This window comes from Trichoplax adhaerens, genomic scaffold (genome assembly GCF_000150275.1).
Source record: "Trichoplax adhaerens TRIADscaffold_3 genomic scaffold, whole genome shotgun sequence".
In the NCBI taxonomy this organism is placed as follows: domain Eukaryota; kingdom Metazoa; phylum Placozoa; class Uniplacotomia; order Trichoplacea; family Trichoplacidae; genus Trichoplax; species Trichoplax adhaerens.
Genome location: NW_002060945.1, coordinates 1,183,457 through 1,203,555, shown reverse-complemented (window position 1 = coordinate 1,203,555; position 20,099 = coordinate 1,183,457). Strand labels below are relative to the sequence as shown.

Below are 20,099 nucleotides of genomic sequence, written 5' to 3'. Positions count from 1 at the left end.
CTACTTATCCTAATTACGTCAGATTTAAATGTGCATACAGAGTTATAAATTGAATATGCTATAGCTATGAAATACAGCTAGTTGATACAATGAGAATCAAATCATTTGTAGTAATTATATATCCTAAATCAAATTACAAAGAAAAAAATTTACGATTTAAAATCGAATCGGATTAATAATGCATTTTATTAATGGTAACTATTACGTCTGAAAAGCCCTATGGTATAGTAGCGATTATTTGAATTACAGTTGTATTCTGTATCTAATTTTCCCGTCGCTAAACAGTACATACAACAATGACTCGTAACTTAAGCCCTGATCTAGGCCTCTTTCTAATAATTTATATTTCAAATAATTTATGTGAAAGTGTCTAGAGCAGACAGAACGACTACCATTAAATGGAGGGCCCATAAACACTTAAAAGAATATTTTGTATCTAGTCAAAGCTGAGTTGGCTATCTTAGGAAGTGACTATCACAAGTTATCAATAGATAAAAGGGTTGACTGTAAATCACGGTAAATTAGATAAATAACTTACAGCTTACATGTATCTCAAGGTTAAAAATTCAATTCTATTTTAATTAATCAGGAATGCTCAGTTAGAGAGACATAACGGTAACAGTTTAGCAAAGCGCTCAGTAAACAATTTTTTTTTAACATTTCACAGGTAAATTATATTTGTGGCGACGATTATATAACAAGAATTGTTTACCTGCTCCAATTAGGCAATGACACATTTATATAAATTGGGATGTCACATGGTATATTATAACTTAACGGAAATTCACTAATTACCGTACTATACTCACTGATCAATAATCTCGAATAAATGGTACATTAAAGGAGTTGAATTTAAATTAACAAGATAGTAATCCTCAATTTTCTATATCAACATTAAAAATGCTCCATTTAGTTTATAAACGATTATTAAGAAAGCAATAAGTATTAAATATGGATATTATTTCAGGGTTTTAATTATCCTCTTTAAGCTAATTGCTTTATCTAAGTCGGTCTTTAATGGTCGAGATAAAGATTTTTTAGTCATCTTTCAACTTGGATTGCTTTCCCAACATCATATTTTTGCACACTCTCATCATAAGATATATAAAATACATTATCATTGCGATAAACAAGCACACATCTAGATTATAATACTCATACAGCCAGAGTTCTTCACCCTTAACTTTTAAATGATGTGCTCCATTAGTATTAGCGACATATTCGACCCAATCAACGACAACATCTCGCGGAGCTCTTGGCCTGCTTTTCAAAATACGTGAAACCTTCATAACATTTTCTTTGTATCTAGTTACAAATTTAGACCATTACAATTTACTATAGTAGTAACGATACAAGTGAAACGTTGATCATAAACCAATTGCACAAATAATTTTAAAAGTTGTTATATTATTTCTATAACACTATGCTAGACCGTGGTAAACTAAATAAGAGGAATAAATTACTCTTTTAATATACTATCATATACCTTCCATTGGTAGTTATTTCTTGAACAGCCTTCACTATATCCTTCGCTTGAAATTGATGATAGTTAATAAGTACGCCGATACCTGCACTAACCATTCTACCTGCGTTTCCTTTTTGTTCAATCATTGAGGGCATTCCAATCATTGGGACTCCATGATAAGCAGCTTCATATAAACCGTTTGCTCCACAATGTGTGATAAATCCAACCGTCTTGTTGTGGCCAAGGATATCATTTTGTGGCATCCATTTGATTACTTTTACGTTATCTGAAATTGTTTCTTCGGGTTGATTACCTTTCCACAACACACGATATGGTATTTGTGCTAAAGCTTTCAACATTTCTGTAGCTTTAACTTTAGGCAGTTGTAATTCCGTGCCTAATGATAATACGATGATACCATTATCAGAAGCTTGCATATAATCTTCAAGTTCTTTAGATAATGATGATGAAGGTCGAGGAGATAATGGCCCAATAACTTTGATATTCGGTGGTAATGGTCTCGGATATTCTAAAGCAAAATCACATGCAGCTAGAAAAAGCGATGGATTTCTTTTTATTCTATAATGACTTGACTGTGTGCTAATGTTGAACTTGTATCGTAAACTATTCATTAAATTCGATGACATGTATGAATAAGTAATTAGTAAGAATTGTTTAATGGCTGCATTAAAGGCCCGTTGAATCATAGTTAACTTTGTAGAATGGAAAAAACCCAGCATTGGGATATAAGTTGAATCAGCATAATCTGCTAAGAATGTATGATAACCAATAATATCTGCTCCAAGGGATATGATTATATTAGGCTTTTGAAGCATTTCTGGTACTAGTACGCCGCAGATATATAAGCTATCAGTTACGAAAATGTCGACATCGTCTAGCAACCGGACTAGTGTATCGTTAGCTAAGGTAGCTTCACAATACTGTCGTTGTATTTCGAATAGACTTTGAACTAAGCCAATTAGAGATAATTTTGTAACATTGGCTGCTCTTTGGCCTGCAATAATTGGGTTCTCAACGTTGTATAAAACGGTTGGAGATGGTTTCATTTTTCGGAGCTGACCGGGTTGATTGGAGATGATGGTTACAGTCTAGGAAAAGTATCAGGATACGTGTTAATATCATTTAGTGAGGATTAATACGTGGTAAACAGTATTGTCAATTTAGAGACAGCTTATGAAAAGCTTATAAATAAAAGTATATAATATTAATAAAAAGCATCATAATGGCATGTCATCTAATTGTAATACATATACTCGTACGCTATACGATGTGCTTTGGGCTTCAGTGTACTTACATACTCAAGTTGACTTATTCAATGTATATACACTTATTTTATCTACTATATCTGCATGGCATATGATATTAGTTCATGGATCACTAAATTACCTGTAATTTAGCAATCCATAGCTAATTACTAGCGTGGCAAGTAATATACCAAGTATTGAAATTATCTTTCAGCAGAGTTCAAAATTTTGTAGGCGACTCGATTCATCCTGCTTGTTTAAAAAATTGTTTACTGTTAATTTTACCATCAATATTTTGTGATAGAAGTAATTTGTCGATGGAATAAAGTAGTTACTTTGATTAGCAATCCAAGAAGATTCGTTTACACACGTACACATGCTCAATAAGCGCTGAGCATGACGTCCTTAGCAAAATAATTTGCTTGAATGCTTTCTGCTCAATTCTATAGGTCAGTTAGTCCCGATACTATGAATGTTTGAGCACCATAGAATGCACAATACGTTCTATGACCGAAACATTTACGATATAGCTGTAGTATATCACTTCCTCCATGGTTGTTATCTAGTTAATCATTGTTGTATCTCTTCTAGACACGTAATAAAGTTGTTGCAGCTTGCTGTTAACACAGTTCAGTTTACATCGATCTGACGATTGCACAGAATAGATATATAGTGTAATGAAGATTATTCACACCTTAATTGATATAGACATAGAGTAAAAACGATACCAAAGAAATTTCATCAACTAAGTATGTTCTTATTTGTTCTATAACCTTAACAGATCGATCAAAGTTTACTCTGTAGTCAATTTAGTTATGGCTGTTCTTACCTCATGTCCTCTCTCAATCAACTGTTGTGTGATGATATCCATAGTTAGAACATGACTTCCACCCATCATTGGCAAGATAGCTACTTTTAGCCCACAACTACATGGCAAGATACTCGTCAGACATACTATAAATAGCAGAAATCGCATGATAAACAACAATTGCTTTATTCCTGGCTGGAATATCAGTAGCAATGTACTCTCCAAAAGCACATTAGGGAATGATGATGTAATGTGGCGTTTGGAAAATTATTTGCCAATGTTGGTATGATATCTTAACGACAGTATGAGGTCAAGTCTCGTTAGCTAGTGTAAGCGTACAACTTTGATCATGGTTTCTAGCACCAATACTGTCAATACACTTAGGCAATGCTGCACTGTGTGGAACAAAATCGCCGATGGCATTAATTGGTAGGAGCAAAACCATCTCTTAACTGTTACTACTACATGCTGTTATAATTCATTCCTTGCAGATGCCTTGTAAAGAAATCAATTTCCATAATATAATATCGACAGCAGACTATTCGCAACTATACTGTAGAATCCGTAGAAAGGAATTCTATGACTGTCGTGACTACTCTGCATCATTCTGCTATTACAGGCATAGAGATCTAAAACTGTTGCTACTACATGCCGTTATAATTCATTTCTTGCAGATGCTTTGTAAAGAAATCAATTTCCATAATATGATATCGACAGCAGACTATTCGCAACTATACTGTAGAATCTGTAGAAAGGAATTCTATGACTGTCGTGACTACTCTACATCATTCTGCTATTACAGGCATAGAGATCTACAACTGTTACTACTACATGCCGTTATAATTCATTCCTTGCAGATGCTTTATAAAGAAATCAATTTCCATAATATAATATCGACAGCAGACTATTCGCAACTATACTGTAGAATCTGTAGAAAGGAACTCTATAACTGTCGTGACTACTCTGCATCATTCTGTTATTACAGATATAGAGATCTGCAACCTGCATATTTGGCTCTGCAATTTGGCCTGCATAATTGGTACATTATACTGTGATGAATTGCTTAGTTTCTCAAGTAAAGCCCTTCGTTATTAGAAAACTTACTGCTTAGTATCGAATGGTCTAAACGCTGAGCTATACACATAAAAGTGCTATACAAATAATATACTCTTCTTTATATTCTACTGATCAACAAGAATGCGTACAGCATAATACGAGTAGTAATAGGCCAACAGCCATTTGCAATGCAGATACTGTATTGCTATTCAATAAGCTGTTTAATGCTGCATACTGGATTCAATGGTCCTATCTACATTGCTATCTATTAGGCCGTAGAAGCATTGAAATAACTCATAACTCAGACTTTGCCCTCGGATTAAATCAGAGCAGTTCAATTCGAATTTGTCCACTCTTATTACTGTGTTGGCAATTGCATGCACGCGTAGATTTGCCATTTACTGTCGACATTACTACTCAGCCAAGACACTGTACTAAGATATGGGCTAAAAGTTAAGCTAATAACAGGGACATAACGAACGATAGTTAACTTCTTTAACGGATTTACGATCGTATTATTTTAATACAGAGACTACATACAGACTACTGAGTACAGCAGAGATTTCGAACCACATTGTCATCATTGCATCCAGTTTAATTAACTAATAGCCCTGTTATTGTACATAATCAGGGCAGTAAAGCGTCTCAAAGTAATATATTTGACATAAATTGGAGTTTCATGGGTTTCTCATTGCTATCAAGGTTTATCTGCATCTATAACTACATTGATGATAATTATAACAATCCACTTTTGGTCTTAAATTCAGTAATATGTGGCTTGAATGAAAATACTTGCAAGTAAGAAATGATGTGAATGATTGGCCAACCCAGCCACATTGGTAGTACCGTGGATTAATAGACGTATATGTTTGAATTATCTCTACGAATTGAGTTTGATTTCCCGCACCTTACAGTACCATGGATTGTAAAGTACAAATACATAATTGTTTATTGATTTGATTTGATTTGAATTGAATATTTTGTATAGATTATTTTTTTTACTGGATGAGTAATAATGATAACACAGACATCGTACGTTGGGACTAAGAGTTCCCTAGACCCTAGGGTGAAAAAGAATTATTATAGGCAAGCCCCAAGTTGACCAATGCCTGATTAGATGCCTTAATCTGGCCAGTTTACCTTCATTCTATCATTATACAGTACAGTATCATGGACTTCTAGATGTATTTTAGTAGTCCGGAACAGTATGTAGTGAAAAATGATGCTTTAAATGATGACTTTATTTCTAAAATCTGCACGGCTGTAATTCATATTGATAATTTTCGTTCTAACAAAATGAATGAAATTCATGGAATGGTTTTAGAAAATATTTTGTGACTTGAACAGCATTCCTTGTCAGTCAAATTATAGTTGCAATAACTGAGACATTCGCAATTTCGGGATCTGTTCATCATCTACAATATTGACTAACTACAGCCCTATAGGAAACTCCTTTCTTGCTCCTCCATTCTACATAGATCATCTTACTCCATACCACTAATATTTGAACTAAAGTAACTCCTATTAGTACAAGAACATGGATCAAATCTGACAGTAGTGTTCTACAGAGAACACTGCAGGCATTCTCAGTTGCCTGAAAAGTGAAAACTGTTTTGTTGATTGATACTCTAGCTCTGTACAAGTACCACTGCCTCATCGATTAAGTTACGTTGCAATCGCCTTCCTCCATATTCTATGCTATCGGCTATACTATTCAATATCACCTAGGATTAACGTAGCGTCCCTAATAATACCGATCAAATGAGAGAACTCTAGAGTTTAACATTTCCCAGCTGCTTCGAAATTTCTTCATCGTACAGTATTGTGCTCTAACGATTGGACTATTGACTGCAAATGGAAGCAAAATAGAGCAAGCAGAACTAATTCATTAATCAAGGCAGCAATCATACGTTAAGCTCCTGTATGACTACTTTAGTCATTGACGTTCTGATAGTACTATCGTTAAAATCTATTGAATGGCCTACAGTTCCCAGCTGGCCACATATTTCTTTACTTTCGACTGGAATAGTAGAAATTTCCTTCTGCCTACCATAACTTCGATCGAGTAAAGATAATTTCACGTTTCTCAACTGCCTTAAAACTCCATTCTATCCATTGTACCATTGATTATAGCATCGCGTGCATCAAGATTGGCCAAGCGAAGCTAGTAACATAAGGTACATCGATCAGGATATAAATGCTATTGATTGATTTATCATCAACGTATAGAACAATTAAGGCCAGCCTATCAAACCATGTTTATCTAGCTGACAGTAATTAATTATTTGTACTGTATATTGATGAAAGCAGAGAAAGGCAAGTAGGCGTAGTTTATAGTAGAGATTTCTTTTACTACGGCATTACTGTATCATCCATCATCTTACCATAACCGATTGATCTTGCATGAACGTATTGGGTGGTTAGCGATTGTAAATCGACCCTTTAATTTCTGGTGATTGGACTGACAGATTGTCATCATTTCATTTTTTTTTCCTCTCATTTTGCAGTCACTGCTTGTGCCTGTTCATTTGTTATCGTTCCTCTCTTTCCACAAGTCCAACGACGATCCAACGATAGCAACTTTTACCAGGAAAAGGAATGGCAATAATACTCTAATGCGAGACAATATCAACAGCCGGCGTTGGAGGTTTGCTCTCCTTATTTTTTCTTTTTTTTTTTCTGCACAGGACAGTCTCGTTACCCTCGATTCTTTCTTCTTGCCTTGCTGCCATCGTTAAACATTCTCACTCTTCGCTTACAATTATAGCAGGATCAAGTCATCAACTGATATCCTAACTAGTTGTCAAGTTACAATAGATATAGCAGATTAAAGGCGAATGATCTTCTTCTCTCATTTCAATAGTACAAAATTCAGGACTGAAATACTTTGGTAAAGATGAATCATTGTTTCATCTTTGCTAACTCATCTTATCGATCAATCATTCAAGCAATAGATCAACTTGTTTTATTAATGTTATACATATATTGACCACAGACTAGTTGTCCATAGATGATACTCTAGAGTAGCAAACATAAACTTTATTGTTTCCACGATCCTACTTTATTCTTTGCCTAAATATGGTTTCAATCTTGCGGAAATTAAATGGCAATCATCAATGACATTATTGAATAGATATGGCTATGCTGATCTATATATAGCATAAAATCTTTCCAATTTTGGAAAAGATGAAACTAAAGGTTTCATGTTAACGTCACAACATTCAATTTTTTCTTTCTTTATCATTGGCATGTAGGCTTCATGATTTGAAGATGCCTTCTTATCGACACTGTACACATCGCCGAAAATATTTACTAGGTGTAGTACTGCTCATCATCGTTGATATACTATGGGTTATTTCCATCGAATTAACACAGGTAAGATACAAGTCAATTTTGCATCCATTTTGAACCTGATGTAGCATATCATCAAGACTATTTTCTTTTCCAGTGTTATTACAATTACTTAAAATTGCACTCTTATCAACCGTCATATCTGTCCCATGCTGGAATAGGACCCATGCAAAATGCAATCACCATTAATGAACTTATTTTAAACATACATAATAACTTTATGTGATGAACAGTAAATCAATAATGCTGTCTTAATCACTTTTTTTCTTGCTATTCACGGTTCTTTTGGCTATTCTTGATCAACGCAGCAGGCTAGTCTTAAAATGGCTAATTTGAACTGCTTTGTCCATTTTGAAATTTCTTCATAATAATTGTACATCATTTGTAACGAAAGACGCTAATTATAATTATCGCAAAACTTGATAATAATCTCATTAACAACTGATCGTAGCCAACTGGACATAGCAAGCTACAGTATTTTTTGAACATGGCTTTCTTGAATAATCCTTAATTAATCTACTACAGACTGCAGTTTAAATTAACTTTCTACAACAGACAGCTTCTACGCTTTTTCCCCGTCTACGTATACCATAGCTAGACTATCCTATAGTACGCCTAGACTATCATAGTATAAATCAATTTCTTCGTTAAATCACTAATAGTCTATCCTTTGCTACTAACTCTTACGAAAGCGATAATTTACAGCATTATTTCGCCGTAGCGTTATCGGTTATATCGATATCATTGATATAGTAAAATGTCCATAACGATAACTACAAGTTAGGACATAAATCAAAGCTGGAAAGGAAATTACACCACAGTGTCAATTTTTGGCTATTAAATAGAGATACATAAATGACGCTATGGTGAAATTTTTAGTCCTTACAGGGTGGATAAATTAGTAACTCCGCAATCCAGGAATCGTGGTGGACGCTAGCAACAGCAGGAGGGAAGAAGGGATGGAATTCATCAAACTCGTTAAAATTGACATCTAAAAGTCTTCGATTAGTTTATGTCGTTTATGAATATCAGATATTATACTAGTACTTATATTTGCATCTAGACGTAGCAGCAGCATAGAGAAAACAGTGTATTAAATACTGATAAAATCTTCCATTCATTTACCGCAAGCTCTAGTGGATACTAAAATCATTCAAATTTTGTTTTTATTCGTAAATAAGCCAAGGTTAAAGCAATTCTCTAATGTCCAAGGTTCAATAGTACAATTCTAACTACGACACTGACTGTTTACAGCTACACAATCAATACTGACAGAGATGACATTTTCGTCTCAGTTAATCTTCACAAAATCAATGATTTCCTATCTAGAGATTTGCTTTTATGAACTTGTTAACTGCAAGATTGATTAATAATAATCACTAGCACTTTGTAGATCATGATCTTCAATCATTTTTGAGGTAATAATTTTCTACTATATATGAAGACTTAACTGTAATGTTCTTCATTATCATCAAATGGTTTCAAATTATGATCTTTAATCGCAATAAGGAACTATTTTTTCTATCTGCGGACTTATTTTCATAAGCATTTTAAGCCTAAGATCATCAACAATCATTAACACTTTTAGATTACAATCTTTGATTAAAACCATTGAAAACTATTTCGGTATCGATTCAGCAGGGAAATAAACGATAGCATTCGTCTTCTAATACGACTCTTCAAGAATTAAATTATTATCATCTTGCAATGCGCAGCTTAAGCAAACTTATATAGTAGAAGAATCACGTAATTCGAGATATTTACCATAAGAAACTTCAAATTCAGTAGCAAAAATAACGTAACAACTACTAGATCTCTATGCATGTAGATGAAATTGCTTTTACTTCCGGTATAAAATATTTCCACTGCGAATTCAATCGATAACTACGATAGTACCAAAATTTCGAGATTTTGGTATGTTTTTGCTAATAAGTGTGCTGTATGATTTTACGCTTTCATATAATTAACTACGACTCGGAATAGCCATTCCTTCCTTCAATAAGAAGGCTTTATGCCAGCCAACTCTAGCCTTTATTATTGTTACTATTCTTAGCTATGGTTTCTTCTTGTGAATTCGATATTCAATAATCAATGTTTTACGTAATCAAATTATAATCAATATTATAGCATATCATCCATGGCATGAATTATTCCAAGCCTTGTTTCATAGGCTACGTTAAATCTTCGATGATGGTGGTCTTCCTACTCATTCTAATCCTTTGGCCGTTGTACACTAGTAAACAAAATCCTTTCTTTCCTTGTCTACCTTCGCAGTATTCTACTGATGCTGATTCTGAAGGAAAAGAAGATCACCAAGTAAGGCGCAAGTATTTCTTAGCGATCAAATAGTGAGATTTAATACTAGCTCAAATAGATTACCGTAGCCGAATGATACAGTAATCAAAAAAGTAATCAAAATGTTTTGGGCAAAGTTCAATATTAGAGTAAATGTGTCAATACAAAACTTTGACATAAGATAGACTATGGGTAGACGCCTATTCATGTTGTAAACAGCATTCCTTTAAATGGCGTATTGAATACAAACCATATGAGTATAGAAAGGATTAAAAATTGCTGTTAATAACAATTATGATGGAATGCGATTGCAAATATTGAATGTGCCCATATGATGTAATCAAAATCCTGAAAGCTTAAATTACGACACATTATTTACACAGGAATTCTTGTAAATTATGTACTCTAGATAGCATATATTACAGCCTGTAATGGGATACTTTTTGTTGGCCGTTATTAGCTTGAGGCAATCGTAGCATCGCTGAGAGCATTTCGAATCGATTACATTTAGAATGGCTGATTCTTTTAACTTACTACACAATATTGAATGTTTTAATGTGCTTCGATGATCATTTAGTATTCAACGTGCAGCCATAAATTAAATTTATTCTTGCTGACTGATGACGTTATCATTTCAAACAGTTAAAACTAAATATTATCAATTGGCCACTCATGATATTATCTCTTCCTTTTGCTTAGGTTAATGGTACAAAAGATGAACAAGAAGTCAATATCGTATACGAACCTCTGGTACATAACTTAATATCAACAATAGCAAAGTGAAAAAAGTTTTCTTTTACATGTAGACTTGCAGATTAATAGCAGGAATAGCATTGAGTTACAATCCTGATCATCGTATTTTGAGTCGACTTACACCATCAAAAATTCATTTACAGAAACAGTATCTAAAGTTTGACACTGATTCGTTGCTCTATATCTCTTAATAATGTAGCAAACACCTTGGTTAGAAACAATTAAATGGACCGAACTGCCTAAGCGTGAAGAAATACGAAAAGGTATAATCTTTAACTATCTAATGATAAATAAAAGCGTTCAAATTTATTATTATTTCTATAAATTTACTATCTACGCTATGAATAAAATCTTGGCTTTGTTTCATTTTGAAAATACCTTACCCTTGCTCCACAATCCTATTCTAGTTGGGGATAAATCCAATCCTAAGAAATCCAAAAAACGAGTCTCATTTAATACGCAACGAATGGTCTGCAAAATGCCAGGTATGATTCTAGAAATCTATGATGCATTTTCGTATTACCCTTCACAATAAATTAGGTCCGCAAGTCTAATTCTATAACTAAATAACAAGCTTTTTAGCAATGCCATTGCTTATTGTACTAAACTACATATATTATTCTCCAAAAAAGTTTCAAAGTAGGATTAAATGTCATGAAAATCTCCTTCATTTCTATTTTCAACACAGATAATTACTCCGCAGAAGCCCGCTTAGCAAGATTATCCTATAATGATACTCTAGCATTGGAAAAGAAACTGTATAATAGCATGGCTCCAATGTATACCTTCACTATCCTTAAAGTTGCGATATTCGTAGTTACACCGGTAGGCCACCTAAAAAAAGACTAGAATTCTATATCATAGCAATACTTACCTTAAATGTTTTATTTTAGTTAAGAGATGATATTCAATTCAGTAAAGCTGAAATATTATATAAAAATGAAGATGTCAATGCAATATTATGACGCTATCATCAAATATCGTATTGCTTAAGAGACGATATTTATAATAACATTTTAGTTTCGGGAACTAAATACTTTTTACAAAAATCGATTCGAGTTCAATGCTATTACGACGCTTGTCTTTAAATGTCATATTTATTAAGAGATTTTACTTTTCAAAGACTTTTTAAATTTAGTAGAACTGAAGTACTTTTACAAAAGATAATTAAAGTTCAACAGGATTACTTTCATGTATCTTTAATAGCATATTTTCAATAACCTACAGCATATAATTGAACTGAACTATTTTTTTCTTGTTATATCATTTCTCTATGATACAAATCTAATTTCATGATAGCAATACAAAATATTACTTTCGTTATATTCCAATTTTAATCCTATTATAATCATTACCTCAGTGGTTTGTAACGAATGTAGTCTTTGCGGAAGCCTTAACAAGCACTGATGTTCTAACGATCAATATGTTTGTTGCTTTGTCCGGTATGCACTCCTATTTATATAAACAATTTTTTAATTTATCAGTTATCTTTGTAACTCTCAATACCTGACCTAATGACCATCCAATGTATCTGTAGGTATATTTGTTATGGTCTTAAGCTTTGCGTGTAATAATGCTGAATCAGAAGCATTTACCCTATCTAAATTTTTGGCAATCGTAGTCAGGTAAGGCTTTAAATAGAATAGCAATTATCTAACCAGTGTATTAGTTTATCAATTTCCATTACTTTGGACCTATGTTGTCAGTTAGTTTACTTATGTATTGTTCTATTAACTTATTAACGTTATCTTAATAAATGAAGTACAAATCTCCAACATATTGACATCAATATTAATTTTGATATAGTCTCTCCGGTGTTGCAATGCTACTATTTGGCAATCTAAAAATAACAAATAAATGGCCACTCAGTGCATTTCTTGCGTGTATTGGCGCTCTCTCGTAAGATTTCCTGTATTATTATTAATCTCATGATGTCTTGCATACAATATCAATTTTACAACTAATAAATAAATGCTCACCTGAAATAGATTTACGGGCTATCTACTGTTCGTGAAAAGATCAGTTCTAACGAAGACACAGATTAGTACGCCTTTAATATTTGGTAAGATAAAATTTCAGTATAATCATGAATTATACTCCGCTACCCTAACATTAAATTTATTAGACATAAATATTACTTAGAAAGACAGTCAAAATTATGCTCATTTAATTCTTTATAATAGGCTATGTTGGTCTATTTGCAATGTTAACTACATGGCCTATGCTTATTGGTATTAATTATGCCCATTTTGAGCCATTTGAATTTCCTCCTATCCAAGTTTTGCTGCTGCTACTTATCGACGCCTTACTAAATAGCTTTATTGGTTTCTTGTGGCTCTGGTATAATTCGCTGCATTGAATAAATTACCAAAAGTTTATTCCATATTTTCAGCTGATATTGTTTGTTTATCCATATATATTAATTTTAGGAGTAGTGTGTTAACATCATCAATAATGGCTGTAGCTTCCTTGAATCTTACCATCCCCCTAACTGTTATCGTTAATGTAGTAGTGAAAAAGGTAATCCATTACATCAAGATAAATGATACAATTGCTACGAACTGATCTCATTTTATAAATACTTTAGGAAAAATTTGAAGCCATATACGTTGGTGGCGGTATTCTTGTCTTATTATCGTATTTGGCATTATGTTGGGCTTGTTATTACGATAATTGGGATCCTGTATGCTGCATTTTCCGTCAATTATTGACCTGTTTTAAGAGAAAAGTCCTGCGTTTGTTTTGTTTCACTTCATGTCGGTAATGATAATGAAGATTTTTTAATCACTTAAAAGAAATTAATAGTCGAGTTCTGTATTTCCTTAATTAACCATAAATATCTATACACCAGTAATATTTACTATATTACAGAGTATCAGTGATAATAATCAAAAAGTAAAAAATCTACGGTTTACGGTGAACGACTTTAACTAATATGTTAATGAATTTAGGAAAGCTTCACTACAATCTGAACAAGAACAACTGATTGATTCTTCGATAGCAAATGTGACAGATGATACACCATCAATAAGAGGGACGCTGGCTTGATTTCTATTTACAACTAGTTATACTCGTAGTCATGTAGGACAAGGACAACAGCAGCTAGTATCAGTATTAGTTGAATGGACAAGAAATATACATGAATTACTAGAAAACACACAAAACATCAATTTCGTATATTTTCTTTTATTTGAGATATTGTTTATTTTCTAGGATTGAGGATCTTGTGCAAAATTTCTACTGTATTATATCTATACTTATGTACATATCAAATGTCTGAAATATATAAATATTCTAGGATGTAATCCTTTTGATCATTTATATTATATTACAATTACAGATAAATTAGCTTTATTCTATAGCAAAGTATGTATCAATCTCTGTTGGCAAACAGCACAGTATAAAATCATATCTGTACGTGTATCAAGCTGATTGGATTTAAGTCTTACTATTTTGGTAGCGAAATTTATAACATATTTATAAATTTTTGAATGAAAAGATAAGAAATTTAAGATACATGTATTTTATTCAGCTATCGATGATCTACTACATCAGAATAATATGATCTGAAGTTAAACGTTAACCTGTTATGAAGTAATAATTTTCAAGTATCAGTAGTATTGGATTTAGATTTGTCATTGATGAAAAATTAAAGAGTGTTTAATTATTTTCGGGTTTATATCAATTATGTTTATGCTTAATCTACTTATTAATGCTATCAATTTGGAGAGTATATTAAACAAACTGTAAATTGATATAGTAATTATCTGCTAATGGACTAGATAGATATACGATCATTTTTGTTGATTTGGATTACCTAAAGCACTCCTGATTTATCGAATTTGTTAAGTAACTTTTGGCTTAATCAACTTATTGATTTATATTATGCTACCTAAATCAAATGTTAACTCATTGATGTATTTTTGCATAATACAAAGTATATATTTGCAACTAACCTAATAATTTTTGATTTGTAATTAATAAATATGAATTGATGGCATTAGAAATAAGCAGAAAGTAATAGATTCGGTAAATACTATCGTATTCATTCTTTTATACACTAGCAACAGTATGTGTTAATTCTAAACAAAAGCAGTATCGTTCCGTTAATTTTGAATAGAAGTTTATGTAGTATTTATGTAAGAGTTTCGAACGATTAATCATAACGAATATCATTTATAACACTTATATCAAAATAGTAAGAAATTACAAATTACCTTCTAAACCTATGATAAGCTTAATTAAGTGATTTAGTATTTTCAAGGATATAAATTATAAATTGTATTCCATCAATCGATTATAAATGGGGATGCTCTTTGACTCTAACTGATTTACAGTGTGCAAAGGGCATAGTGTTGAAGCGTTACAATCTTTCCGTAAAAATTGCTACAATCGCTTTTCTTTACTGTATACTTGGTCTACTACAAATTAGAACCTTTCCAATTTACATACTTGTAATCAATTTTGTATGACTGTTCTTAAACGTCTCCAATAATTGTAAAGTAACTGCCGCAATAGAGTCAAACTTATTCTATAAGAAATTATGATATTCATAATCTAAATCTGCCAATTACATAAATTCTACAAACAATTCTTTCAATCATTTTTAGTAATCATTATAATCTTTATTATTACAAGCCAGTAGTATCCAAGCTTTCTTTCAAATTCCGAGATCTCACCTGAGATACTCCCTCATTCCTGATATTATTAATGAACTTATGGACAACTATTGCATTACCATTTACATTTCGCATTGAGTTTGCATTAGAATTGAATAAATTACAATTACAAATATCATGGAATAGAAGCGGAGCGAGAAATAATTTTCATCTTAAACAGTTATCCCTACATAGATTAATATTTCCAATTACTATAACTTCAGATATGCAAAAAAGGTATAGAATATAATAATTCCATCCGTAAAGTCCAAAAACCTGTACAATACATTTCGCTGAGTAAAGGCACTGCTTATTTTACCGATTACAAAATAGAATTATTGCTTACAATCGGAATATTTTAGCATTACTGCCATGACCGAAATGCAAGTCATAATCAAGACCGTTCAAAATAGCAGTTTATGACCTATTTGGCATCATAAGTGTTTAAAAGAATCAGTTAATCAAAATGTATTTCTGATTACATTGATAAAAGGTGCTACATTGCCACCATACTGTACCATCGACAGCATTGCCTGAGTAATAATCACTACTACTTAAATCGCAGGCGAGAATAGTTAAAACATGTACATATGTATTGGAAGGTAGCGGAAATGCGTTCACTGCAAGCTCAACACACAATACCATTATATTCAGACCAGAAGAGTCAGTTTTTCGTTATTTTATATGGAAAATGAGGGTTAGAATATATAATTGCATGTTAAGTAATGAAGTAGTACAATAGCTATTTATCTATGAAGCGATTTAGAACTATATAATGTACGCCAACAAGGCTACAATAGCAACCGGCGATAACTAATAAGTAAAACTACTATCTGTACTCTGTTTAATAATTTTTATGCCAAGAATAGAAGTCTTTCATTGATTAAAGATGATAAGCAGGTCATAAAAGTACATATCGTATGAAACGATATGATTAGGTACTTATTACGTTTGTTTCCTACAGCCGTAGGAATGTAACGAAATACCAATACGAAAAATTAAATGTCTAGACAGTTACATACAAGTAAACTTATCCTATCAGTTATGCGCAGTAGGCGCAAGTGTTCTGACCTAAAGTAAATAATAATTTATGTTAAATGATGTGAAATTTTAAATACTACATCTTTAATGAACTAATTCTCCGTAAATTTACGCACTGAATTACAACAGAGGAAATAGCTCCATTCTTTGCTATATCAACAGTTTATATATGAGATAGCAAATAGCTAATTGAGATATAATCATATAGTATTTCTTTTGCAGTACTATTGGATAGTACCAGTACAATTCAGTCTGCTTGGCGTTCTTGCAGCATTTTATACAACAAAGTCTCGTACCATCTGCTTCGTCTAATACCTACATTAACAATTTCTTTCTTCAACTTCATCTTTCTTAACGCCAATTGAATCAGGATTGGACAAAGGATCTAAGTCTGCAAATAAATTAAACCAAGAAGCTAACTTTGAAGAGTCACCTTTTGCAACATTAGATTTCTTTCCTGTTGCTTTTGAGCTCGGTTTGTCAGATGATGGCGCTGATGACATGTTTTGTATTGGTGTCATAAGATTATCACCTGGCGTTGTTGACTCATCTAATAGATTCGATGGCATCCAAGAGGTAGTGCCACTAGTTTGACTTCCGAGTAAGTTGGTCAATTCAGAAGAATATTCCGATTGTGGATTAGCTTCTGTTGAACCAAAAACAGTTTGCCACTGCTTTTGAAAATCGTTCATAGACGCTTCATTCTCAGAACTTGGTACTGCTCCCTCTACAGGAGGAGAATTTAAAATATCGTTCAGAAGATTAACATCATTTCCTCCGTCCTGGCTTTCATATTGCTGTCCATCCGAAGTATCATAGAATTGCTGTTGATTATCTCCAGCCATTGGAGCTAATTGTTGTAAATTTGGGTCATAGAGATTGCCATCACCAGTTAGCATTTCTTGCGTAGCACTTTGTTGCATTGACGTCTCTTGTGCTGAAAGCATATCAATGTAAGCAGAAGGAATCTCTTCCGTCCCTATTAATGGATCATCATCTGATCTTGAATCGGGAAGTTCAGTATCATATTGGTATTCTGTATTTCTGTTCTCATCAAAAGAAATCAAAGATGCCATATTTGCCGACATTTCATCAACATTTCGATTTAATGCCTCATCATTTTCTCCTTGTGCCTCTTCTTTACCTGGAAGATTTTGGTCATCTTCCTGAATTTCACCTAATCTGTCCTCATCATTTTCATTTAGATCCTCTGGTAGTGGCTCTTGTAACTCCTTTAGAACTCGGTATTCATAATGTTGGTATCCACGGAATGAATCTGCTATGCCACTCATACTACGATTTGAAATCTTCCAAAATTTCATTATTTGCTGTTGATAAGGAGCCAATGTTTGCGAAAATAAATTGGCTCGACTGGCATTTAATAACTCAATTTTCTGACAAGCATCGAATTTTAAACTACGAAATTTCTCATGACTTCTCTTTACAATTGTTTGAATCTAAAAATAACAATCATCATTTAATTAAGACCATAAAGTTGCCTGGGAATATCTAAAAAGAAGATAGGCTGTATCCCTACATACGAGACACCGCCATATTCGTATCCTGTATATTTATGTTATAGTTGACCATATACTGTCATACTAACCTTACGAAATTTGTCCAATCTTTTATTCACATCCGGATCAAGATCCTGAGAAGCGTCTTTCAGCCATAATAAAGCAGCTCGATATTCCGTACGTGCAGTCTGCATACGCTGGATCGTTAAAGCACAATCTGATAGAGCACGCTGGCGAAAAGTTCCTACTTCTTGTAGTAATCTTACTAAGGAGCCCCGAACAAGGAGTCTACATTTTAATTCGTATAAAAATTTCATCAAACATGGATCTATCTATCTTCTATAGATTTACAATAGAATTAGGTAATAAGGAGAAACTTTAAACCTTTGTTGGCCGGTAAATCCCAACGATTTCCCAACAACTCGCATCATTTTACCAGCTCGAGTCTTATCGTTTGCTCCATGTTCTTGAATAAAACGAGCCAATTCGCCTTCATCACTGGACAATTCTTTTACAATAATACGATATTTTAGGACAGGCATTTATCATTGATTGAAATACTTTAAAAATGATGAGATTTTAGCTTGTTACCTCTGAGAGCATTTTGATACCTCTCAACAGCCTTCAATAACTGAGTTGATGTTACACTTAACTGCTTGTAAATCTGAAATTGTTCAATTATGGAAACTTATTTAATGGCTATAACAGTTACAGAATTGGTAAAAAATTGTTATAATACAACACTACTATCTTTATTTTCAACATCTATATCAACAACTAGCATGTCAACTTGCCTCTAAAGTTTGATCCAATTCTAAGTCACTCGCCACAACATGTTCATCTTGTTCTTTACCCAATTTCTCTATCATAGTTTGCTTTGCAAGCCAAAAATTTTTTTGCATACGATTTTTGAAAGACTTTTCAGTATATGTTTTACGATGATAGCGACCTGCATCATCGCCGTCCCTATAGCCGCTTGGCTGCATAGGTACGAATTGCCTAAAAGGATATGAATAATCAGAATGAGTTTTGATAAAATTTAGCAGAGCAGGAATAAAATCATTAGGACTCTATAGATTCATATATCATTATAACAACACGTACTATCTTGATAAATAGTACGGTATTAAAATTAAGTAACTCGCCAGTAACATTTCTAATACTTACTCTTCTTCCTCCTGAGTCGGCGCTTTTCCGTACTGATGGCTCATCTTTGTAGCTTTACTTTCCAAATATTGGTATATAACAAAGAAAATAATCTATGATGAAGGGTTCAGCTTAACAATCTCAGCTCCGGTAGTAATGGAATGATAACTCAATAATTCTGATAACCTACAACAAGAGAAATTCAGCTTCGGTAAGATAACAGATCCAACCCATTTACTAGGACGCATTTATAACTAACGGTTTAAATCAGTCAATTATATATTTTATACCTATCTTACCCACTTTTAATAAGTTATTGCTTATACAATTGAGGTGATTAGCAAATTTGATATTAAATACTACTTTTCTTGTTATAATATCTCAATGAACTAGCCTAACTACGTCCAGAAGTCAAAATTGTAAAACAATCACATTACTACATGCCATAAGCTATTCTATTGATAATAGTATTACAAAAGCACTTATAACAGAGTAAAAAATTACAACGTGCATCCTGAACGATCGTCTAATAATAAGAAATGCCGTAACTAGCTATTTATAATTGATAAAATGAGGTGATGCTATAATAACGTATATTATTCCAGGGATTAATTTAAAACCGCTATATATAATACTATATACAATACATATAGTATCTTCGAATTTGTCTCTAATAAATATGCTAAGTTTTAAATTGCTGTAGCATTAAAAACTTATCAAATCTCAAATCTATTTTTGTAATCG

General features: G+C 32.8%; 3 protein-coding genes across 3 annotated transcripts; 1 reads left to right on the top strand and 2 right to left on the bottom strand.

Annotated features, from left to right (window-relative positions):
• Positions 1-1,037: 1,037 nt before the first annotated feature.
• On the bottom strand, positions 1,038-3,625 carry TRIADDRAFT_54143 (uncharacterized protein; the record flags this gene model as incomplete). Its single annotated transcript, XM_002110260.1, has 3 exons — positions 1,038-1,305; positions 1,487-2,574; positions 3,560-3,625. 3 exons carry the CDS (start codon positions 3,623-3,625, stop codon positions 1,038-1,040), a joined length of 1,422 nt encoding a protein of 473 aa, XP_002110296.1.
• A 4,239-nt stretch (positions 3,626-7,864) lies between these two features.
• Positions 7,865-13,757, top strand: TRIADDRAFT_54142 (uncharacterized protein; the record flags this gene model as incomplete). Its single annotated transcript, XM_002110790.1, has 13 exons — positions 7,865-7,969; positions 10,220-10,261; positions 10,940-10,990; positions 11,193-11,256; positions 11,401-11,478; positions 11,682-11,818; positions 12,354-12,435; positions 12,531-12,618; positions 12,800-12,892; positions 12,982-13,055; positions 13,177-13,333; positions 13,423-13,513; positions 13,581-13,757. 13 exons carry the CDS (start codon positions 7,865-7,867, stop codon positions 13,755-13,757), a joined length of 1,239 nt encoding a protein of 412 aa, XP_002110826.1.
• Positions 13,758-17,048: 3,291 nt separating this feature from the next.
• On the bottom strand, positions 17,049-19,132 carry TRIADDRAFT_2519 (uncharacterized protein; the record flags this gene model as incomplete). Its single annotated transcript, XM_002110259.1, has 7 exons — positions 17,049-17,155; positions 17,225-17,403; positions 17,620-18,149; positions 18,299-18,497; positions 18,594-18,717; positions 18,801-18,896; positions 19,000-19,132. Coding segments are annotated over 7 exons (1,368 nt in total), but the record flags the coding sequence as incomplete, so codon positions are not given.
• Between the last annotated feature and the right edge of the window lie 967 nt (positions 19,133-20,099).